The sequence below is a fragment of the Phoxinus phoxinus genome, assembly GCF_949152265.1.
Source record: "Phoxinus phoxinus genome assembly, chromosome: 13".
Classification (NCBI taxonomy): domain Eukaryota; kingdom Metazoa; phylum Chordata; class Actinopteri; order Cypriniformes; family Leuciscidae; genus Phoxinus; species Phoxinus phoxinus.
This window is the reverse complement of record NC_136888.1, coordinates 19,656,888-19,666,634: the sequence shown is the minus strand read 5'-3', so window position 1 is coordinate 19,666,634 and position 9,747 is coordinate 19,656,888. Positions and strand designations below refer to the sequence as shown.

The 9,747-nt window shown below is 38.4% G+C and overlaps 1 protein-coding gene across 1 annotated transcript in view; it reads left to right on the top strand.

Moving 5' to 3' along the window:
* Positions 1-530: 530 nt before the first annotated feature.
* The window catches only part of pdzd8 (PDZ domain containing 8), a 48,011-nt gene continuing 38,794 nt past the window's right edge, over positions 531-9,747 (top strand). The window contains exon 1 of the mRNA XM_079633789.1: positions 531-1,996. Within this exon, the coding sequence (XP_079489915.1) occupies positions 1,110-1,996 (887 nt within the window). The 5' untranslated portion in view covers positions 531-1,109. The remainder of the gene's footprint in view (positions 1,997-9,747) is intronic.

The window sequence follows — 9,747 nt, the reverse complement described above, 5'->3', positions numbered from 1 at the left end:
GGAAGCAGTGGAGTCATTCAGGTTCCTAGGCACCACCATCTCTCAGGACCTGAAGTGGGACAATCACATGACTCCATTGTGAAAAGGCCCAGCAGAGGTTGTAATTCCTTCGCCTGCTGAGGAAGTTCAACCTGCCACAGGAGCTGCTGACACAGTTCTACTCAGCCATCATTGAGTCTGTCCTGTGTTCATCTATAACTGTCTGGTTTGGTTCAGCCACCAATCAGACATCAGGAGACTACAACGGACAGTCCGGACTGCTGAGAGGATTATTGATGCACCCATGCCCACCCTCCAGGACTCTTCCAGAGTGAGGAAAAGGGCAGGTAAAATCATCAGAGACTCCACTCACCCCGACCACCTGTTTGAACTGTTGCCTTCCGGACTGCGCCTCAGATCAAGCACTAGAACATCTAGGGACAGGAACAGTTTCTTCCCACAGGCCCATTTGACTAGTTAAATACCTTCCAAGTGCAATACCACACTTTTTTGTGCAACATCCTTGTAAATTTATTTAGTCCTATTTATTCATATTATTATTCATAATACTGTAAATATTTTTTAGCTGTACATGTTTATTCTGACTAAAACTATCTGTCTTTATACTTTTTGTTTTGTTTTTATTCTTAAATGTTATTATGTGCCTTGTTATATTTATATGTATATGTGTGGACTGGAAGCTTAAATACCAAGGTACATTCATTGTGTGCAAGCAGACTTGGCAATACAGCTCTTTCTGACTCTGAAAGTTCCCCTTTTTGTGATATTTGTTAGTCCCAAACATCTTTGCATATAGACTATAAAATGTAAAAACTAGTCAATATTCAGCTTAAAACGTTTGAGTACATGTTTCTTGTGACAATTTTATTTGTCGATATCACATCCATTCGGTGGCTGCCCAGCAGATGCCGTCATGACGCAGGACTTCCAGCGCGTTGACGTTATGATACGTTCCACCAATCAGCGGGAGTTTCCGAAGCCCAGCCAGGAAAGGAGCAGATGATATGGCAGCTTTGTGAGCGGCCAGGTGGAACTCGCTTTTGTTTAATCGGGCTGACAGCGGAACATGAGTACAGTTTAACCCGCACGCCGCAGCGGGGGATCCGAAAATGATATACCTGATATTAATTTCTGCCTTCTCCGGGGCCATCGTCACGCTTCTTCTGCAGCTCTTACTGGTGTACCGGAGGAGCCCCGAGCCTGTCGCTAGGACAGTTCAATATGTCAAAGCAGTTCCTGATCCCGCACTGAGGGATTACTTTAGCAACCAACAATGCGAATCAACGCAGCTACAACCGGATATCACATCGTCTGCCTCCAAACAACCGGAGGCCGCTTCTCCAAAGCAGCAAGAGACCAACGTCCCCGGCAGCAGCCCCAAACAGCAGCCGTCTTCGCCACCGCCTTCCCTGAGCGACTTCCAGCACGCATCCAAAGCAGAGACATGCGATTTCCTCAATGCCATAATTCTGTTTTTATTCCGCGAGCTCCGAGACACCCCCGTCGTCAGGCACTGGATCACTAAAAAGATCAAGGTAGAGTTTGAGGAGCTCCTCCAGACCAAGACCGCGGGGCGTCTGCTGGAGGGGCTCAGTCTGCGGGATATCTCCCTGGGCAACTCGGTGCCCGTTTTCAAAACAGCCAGACTCATGAAACCCGTGGCTCTCAATGAAGACAACATGCCAGAAGAACTCAATTTCGAGGTTGACATAGAATATAACGGCGGCTTTCATTTGGCCATTGATGTCGATTTAGTATTCGGTAAATCGGCTTATCTGTTTGTGAAGATGACCCGGGTGGCGGGCCGCCTGAAGCTGCAGTTCACCCGCATGCCTTTCACGCACTGGTCCTTCTCCTTCCTGGAGGACCCGCTCATAGACTTCGAGGTGAAGTCTCAATTTGAGGGCCGTCCTCTGCCCCAGCTCACCTCCATCATAGTCAACCAGCTCAAGAGAGTTATCAAGAAGAAGCACACTTTACCGAACTACAAAATAAGGTAATGTCTAAGTGTCTTCATGCTGTCACATGCCTTTGACATGATAGAGACGTTCATCTGTGGTCTCATATCTATCTATCTATCTATCTATCTATCTATCTATCTATCTATCTATCTATCTATCTATCTATCTATCTATCTATCTATCTATCAACTTTTTTTTTAAATCAGCAGCAGCAATAATAAAATTAGTAAAAGAAATGTCATGCAATTCCTTAGCTTTGTAGCCTATTTGTATTTTTTTTAAGCATTGCTTTGGAGAGAGGTTGTGAAACTGGTAGTGTGTGTTCATGTATGGGGGTGAAAAGTGAATTGACAAAAGTACTGTGGCACTGCAATAAGAGACTTCTGAGGTGATTGGTAAGGTCATGTGATGACAACAGCAAGTGTGCTGAGGGTGTGTATGTTCATTTTCCCTGATTGAAACTGGAAATGGAGGCCTCCTTTGGTCGCAATTTCTCTTTGGTCACATACATTCCTGACTGTTAAAAGTGAGACAACTACGAGATTGCGTTACTTCCTGTTTTTTAGCTTATAAAAATATAAGGTCTGTGACTAAGGCGTTCAGCCAAGCTATGGATTGATTGCTTGCTGTATTCATCCACACCTCACTGCTCTCTATTACTCAACATTACTTGGCACACCTAAAATGTTTGGTTGCCAGTAAACATTAAGACATCTCAGCAAGTGCGTGTGTGGTTTGACTTTCTCAGCTGTTTTAGATTCTTTAGCTTTAACATTGTCTTTGTTAATCGTCAGGTTCACAAAGTGGTCTGATGTTGTCTTTTTGGCTCATCAGTCAAACTGCTTATCTTTATGTTGACATACTGTGTCTGTGTACAGTCAATATGAAGAAATCCCAAAGTCAAACATAACACTGCACCACACTGTGATTTTATCCATTAAGTTAATTGTAGTTTCCATGAAAGGCAAAAACAGTGGATTTGGTGCATTTGAACTTTGACCTCACACAGCTGGGTTGTGTGAGTAGTGAATTAAATCACTGTGCTCTCTGTTAAATGTCATACAACTATTGATTAGAGTGTCTCAATACAAGAGCATGATTCCCAGCTAACAGGGAAAAGTCTCTATCGTTCTGGCAAGTTATGAACAAACATTCTTCCGGTATGTTAATAGAATGTTAATTCAGAGTTATCTGGTCTTTAATAATGTTCTCAAAAGGTTAGCACAAAAATGTTATTTATACATCAATCATGTAAAGTTTTTTTTTCTGAAACATTTTAGTTGCACGTTCATCTGTTTTTTTTTTTTAATGTTAATTCTTGTTTCCTAACTGTACCAAAAGTAACGTTTGCGAAAAATGGAATGTTGCCTTCGGATGATCAAAAAAAGTTTTTAAAATGTTTAAAAAATTGACGTTTTGAACGTTCAGAGAATATTCATAGATAACGTTTTCATAACTTAAGGGTAACGTTAGCAAAACTTTCTTAGAACGTATGTTTGTTAGCTTGGTTAGTGCTGAGAGTTTAGACTTCATCAGAGACTTTCCTTTGGATTCAGCATTAATGCTGTGCCCTCTGCTATTCACCATACGGACGCGTGCTGCTGCAGAACTAAAAGAGTTTTAGTCATCACAACGCACAACCGGCAGCAAACTCGAACTCTAACACTTTACATTGCCCAAAGGGAAAGAGCTTCTCAGTGATGTGAGACATTAAATGACACACTAATTTTCTCAGTATTGCCGTCTTCCAAAAAGTGGGAATCGCTTCTTTTGGTGGTTGAGATGGCAGATATTTTTTCTCTTCAGGTCATGCACTAGTCATGTTTTACTGCCTCAGAGTTCAATGTTTGCTTTAGGGCTGAGACGAAAAGTACTGTTTCATTTGTCACGTGGGAGGTGACGTTAAGAAGCTGACAATATTCTCTTTTAAACAAGTGTGTGAGTGGGAACTTTGTTCAAAAAGCAGACAGCATGGCCCAGGGACAAAACAAGGGGGCAGGCCACAATCCGTTTCAGTCATCTCTGTGTGGGATGGAAGTGTCACAGATGGAGGAGGTGTTCAGAGCAGGACACAAGTGTGTGTGTGTGTGTGTGTGTGTGTGTGTACCAAACTGCTGAAGACTTGGATTTACGTGGCGTGGTTAAAATGCTTTTAATATACTTTGGCAATAGATGTGGGATGAAAAATCAATAGATTTGCTGTCTGTATTTTAGATAACCGTTTTATGCATCAACAGGATGAAGAAAGAATTTGTGTAGATTATGGAAGTGCTTTTGGTAAAATTGTAATGATTAATAGTTAGGATGAGAATAACATCAATGATTTTTTTTTTTGTGTGTGGGGGGGGGGGGGTTGTTTTTTTGTGTACAGCACATATAATCTCTCTCTTTTTAAAAATGTTTTTGAACGAAGTCTATTATGCTCACAAAGGCTACATTTATTATTTATTTATTATTGTGAAATAGCCTATTACAGTTTAAAGTTTATGTTAATATGCAGCATCATTACTCCAGCCACATGATCCTTCAGAAATAATTATAATATGCTGCTTTGGTGCTCAAGAAACATTCCTTGTTCAACATTACTATCAATGTTGAAAACCGTTTTAATTAATAGTTTTTGGAGATTAACTGATTAATAGTTTTTAAGGGGAAAGTTTTTTTTTCTTCAGGATTTTTTGGTAAATCAAAATTAATCTTTTGTAACATAAATGTATTTAATGCACTCTTGCTAAATAAAAATAGTACTAATTTCTAACTAAATCTTACTGAATACTGAACCCAAACATTTTTTAACTTTTGAACATCTTTTTCTCTTGGGAAAATGGGATTCAAATTATTGATGACTCATCCTGCAGTCTTTAAATTTAAATTTCTAAAGTCTAAATTTAAAACATTTTCTATTAAAAAGCTAAAATGCAAAGCATGTTCACAAGTGATCTCAGTCTTTTGGAACTCATTGTACATTTGACAGAAATGCTGCATTTGCACTGATTCAGTGCAATATAAAGGGCATTTTCATGCAGGCCAGGGAAATGCTCTAATTTCCTCAGCAAACACCTTCTGTTATTGTGTGGGACGGCCTGATTACGCTGATCCAGCTCCTTTGTCCGAATGCAGATCTTAACAGTCCTCAAAGGCAGTTTTAAAGTGAAATTGCCATCTTAATCTGCAGAAGTGCCATGAAAGGTCTGTATATTGGGAGATCAAATACAATGTGTATAAATAATTGAATTGGCTTACTGTTGCTGAGTAATAGTCTAAACTAAATATATAAATTGTTATAATTAGCTATTTAATGCACACGCGTCCTGTACTTTGTACCTGTAGGGGTATTAAAAAAACTAAAACAGTATGATGTCATCTCTGGTGCATCCTGGATGGGCTCCATGTCACAGATGGCCAAAACTTGAGACTTCAGAAATGTGCGTTTGTTGTTTATGTGCATACTTGTTGTTCAAGTGTGTGTGAAGGAATTAATGTTTATCAAAATGTTGAGATAATTGTTGGGCTTTTTTCCCTCCCCATAATCACTAATTTCATTTTTACAAATTAATTATGAACTATGTTCTCAGATGTTGTAGATATTTGATATATGGTGCACATTGTGTGTGTGCATAAGAATGTATTTTTGCAACTCCAAGTATTGACCCGGACCGGTCTCCGGTTACCACAGTTGATGTCATGTCTGGTGTGTTTGCGTGTCCAGCTGTTATTGATAGGTGTTTAATGACACCTTCTGTTCTCAAAGATGGAGGGACTGACTCTATCTTGGTATGTTTGGGCCAATTGGGGGGTAATCTGTACAAAAGAGTTACTGATAGGCCCCTATCAGCTGCGTGCCCTTGAGCGAGGCTCGGGACAAATATTCCTGACTGTGCTTATTTAATGGTCCAGTTCCTCAGAGGCACTAGAGAAACACATTCTCATTAGAGATAGACATGGCGTTCAATCCATTCATCCATCCGTGTGACACTGATGGAGTTTGGCTTTTTAAATGCCCTTTGCTAGAGAAACCGTCAACTGCTGCACTCGTTTGAAACTGTCAACTTCTTCCTGTGGAGCACATTCAGCGTGAACAGGAATTGATATCTCTGTCTCATGATTACTAGTAACCTTTATTCAAAGTGAGATGCCATTTTTGTGTTTGCCATCTCCAGATCTGATTGGCTGGCTTTACTTCCAGGACAAATAGTTTTTGTGATTTATGGGGCAGAGACCATGTTGATATCGCAGCACATTTTTGGTCTGCCCGATTTTTATTGTCACAAGACAACACATTTTGAAGGACTCATTTTGTAAGATGACCTAGAATTTTTTTTTTATGTCACAAGTACAATTCAATAATCTTTTATAGGGTTATGAAACATTTTTGAATATTTTTTTAATCTTTAAAACACCTGAAGCTGATATGGCAATACAATTCAATACAACAACAAAATTTGGCATCAAATTTTTTGACAGATTTTGTTTGAGGCACCCGGTAGTAGCATGTTAAGGATATCCACGAGAAAAGCTAGACATTCTGCTCCGTTTTCGGAGTTTTGTCTGTGAAATTACCACAACTTACTCTATAATGTGGTTTAAGTTTTTTCAAAAGGGCATGTACAATATTGGTAATTGGCCAAATATTAGAGATTATATTTTAAAATGTTTTGCATGCCATGTATATCAGCCTGGCTTATTTCCATTTAATTGTCTTTGCCTGTCCTGATAGCTGAAAGAGTTAGGGATGCACAATATATCCGTACAATTTTAGCTATTGACCAGTATTAGAGATTTTAATTTTTCAATCTAATTTAATTTCCCCTATTTTTACCTTTGGGTTACTTTCTAACACAGTTAAAGTAGAGCTTTAAAAAAAATACTAATTAAAAAATACTAAATGTAATCTTTAGCAAATTTCAAAATGAATATCCAGTGTTCATGAGCCTACATAATGTTGTGAAGACTAAATTGACTAGCATTTAAAATTACTAATATAGTTTTTAGTGTTTTAATTAGTGCTGTCAAATCGATTAATCACGAATCACAAACAAAAACTTTTAGAGATATGATTATTTGCGATTTAGTCATATCTAACAAAAGTTTTTGTTTTATATGATATGATGATATATGTATGTATATTACATCTTTGAGTGATCTCTGGTAGAGATATACTTAGTTTCAGTGTCGTCTCTTATCGCGGTTACGCTCATGAGATGTTACCGTTCTGTGCCGTCTTGAAAGCTAATAGTTTGAATGGGTTTTTAAGCCTTGCGGTTTAAAAACAAGTGTTTTTAAAGCATTCAAGTGCAATAAGCTGCGAAAGAGGACTCATTTCGGTATATGCGTGCACTGTCTGAGAGATCGTTTTTGCGTGCACAGATAAAGCCGCTGGTCATACAGTGTGTGAGTACTGATATGAGCGCCTTACTGGGTTTGAACAGTCAAATACACACACTTGAATGTCAGAATGATCGCCTTAGCTAGTATTCTCATAAACACAGACGTTTTGTCTTAAGTGAATGTTAATGGTTGATAAATAACGCATGTGTATTGTGTATCAGTATATTAGATCAGTGCATTCACTCTTAAAGTGACCGCAGCATAATAAACATGCTTTGTTATATTGTAGTTTTTTTCATTTCTAGTGCTTAGTTTTTCAGGTCTAGGGGTGGGTGATATGGCAAAAATATCATATCACAATTTTTTTTCAGGAATTCCATCACGATTCACGATTTTATCATGATTTTTTTCCATGTTGGTTTTACTATTTTGCAAGTGACTGAGGATTACAGCCAAACTAATGTCCCTATTTTAAAAACAAAGGCCAATTTACAAAGGCCAACATTTAGGCCAAAGTGTTGAAGATAAAAAAAATGGTGGGTGAACTATCTCTTGAAGGACAAGGCATGTTTACTATTAGGCTACTGTCGCTTTTAAGACGCATCTAATATTCACGCATTTGACAAGCAGATTTTCTCTCAATTTTCTCTGTTTGCTTTCACTTTAGACATAACCAACTTTATGTTGGCAAAACCTTGTGTGTATTTGACAGTTTTAGTGCAATAAGACTCGAAAGATAACTTGATGCAATAACCATGCGCTGTTAGAAAGGCTTTTAGTGCATGTGCACTGGTGTATGCGCTCAGAAAAGCGCACGTTAGAACAGCGCATCAGCACATGAATGACATGTTTAACCAGCAAAGCTTTAAAAGCACATGCAAAAAATGAACTTTTGTGAACTGCAGTATCCCGTTCCTTTGCGTTAACATTTGATGTGAATATACGTCGCGTTGTAGAGTATGTTGTTGAGATGGAGGCACTAGGATCTGATAGGAAAACATGATAGAATGCACGGTATTTCTTCAAAAGCAGATCGTGAAGACATTTTAATCGCCCACGAACAAAAACCGTGATATCGCACACCCCTACTTTGTTCTATCTATTGTAGATTTTTGTCCTACTGCTTGTAATTATTTTCTTTGTTCCTATTTTATCACTGAGTGTTTAATTGTCTTCAGTGAGCTTGAGTGTTTTTTGTTTCTTATATTATAGCTAGGCCAATATTAGTTTTTTGTTTGATTTTTTTTTTAAATTTTTGATAAGATAATTTTTTTTATATTAGCCTATAACTTTATTTAAAGCAGAAATAACTATATCGTGATATATACAGTATCGTTATCATGAAATAAAATTATTCTTATCGTGATATAAGATTTCGGTCATATCACCCTCACCTACAACCGATGTATGCTCAACGGCTACAGAATAGAATACCCACAATGCACTGAGAATCGTGCGCCAAATTTGACCAGTGTCTGACCCGCTGGTCAATGTGGCTACAGCATAATTTCATACAGGTATAAATTCCTTTTTAATTAGTTTAATTAAGGTTTATGCATAGTTTCAATGACAAAGTTCAAGATCAATCTTTTCATCTTACTGAGCTGCCAATTTGCTTAGTTTCAAATAATTCAACTATACAAAAGCAGTAGGCCTACTGGCACAGTCAGTGTCCGAATTCGCTCACTCGTTTTCATTCACTCCCTCAAATTAACTTTTAGTGAACTAATTTAGGGAATAGTGAATGAGGGTACAGGGGGTGATTTCGGACACAGTCCTGAGCCCTAGTTTCCTCGTGTGCAGTCGTGTGTATTGTGGTTGTTATGTTTAGTGTTCTTAGTATTTTAGTTCTATTACTATTTTGCATATCCTTTCTCATCTTTTTTTTTTTTTTAAACCCAAGTGTGACATTCTCTCTGTGACTCAGTTCTACATTCGTCACTGACTTTGCAATGCGCATTGCGGCCGTCTCAGATCATCAGCTGTGATTGACTTGACCATGATGGATACTTGTACTTCATTCTCTCTCTTCTTTCCTGCTCACCATGTCTCTAAAGTCCACTTATATAAGTGCTCTTCTGAAAACATCTGTTGTGCTTCCGTGTGTACTAGTACACATACGTTATTTTACATCCCCCTCTCACGAATCACGATATGCATCTCTCTCTCTCATTTTTCTCTCTGTAGACTTAGAGTAAGCCTCAGCAGTGAATTTAAAATAACAGTAACCTGTCCCAAGCCAGATGGCACCATGACGTCATAATGCACCTCTTCGATCATTCTCTCCATGTTCCATGTAACCACTGAGTGATTAGACCTCATATCTCAAAGTGTAAACTTGGAGGCAAAGAGCTTCAGTGTACATTGGCAAATACAGTCAGGCCAAAGTTCAGCTGAAATGAAATCCCTTTATCATTTTTGTAATCACTTTTATTTGATTACATCGCAAACCCCTGGG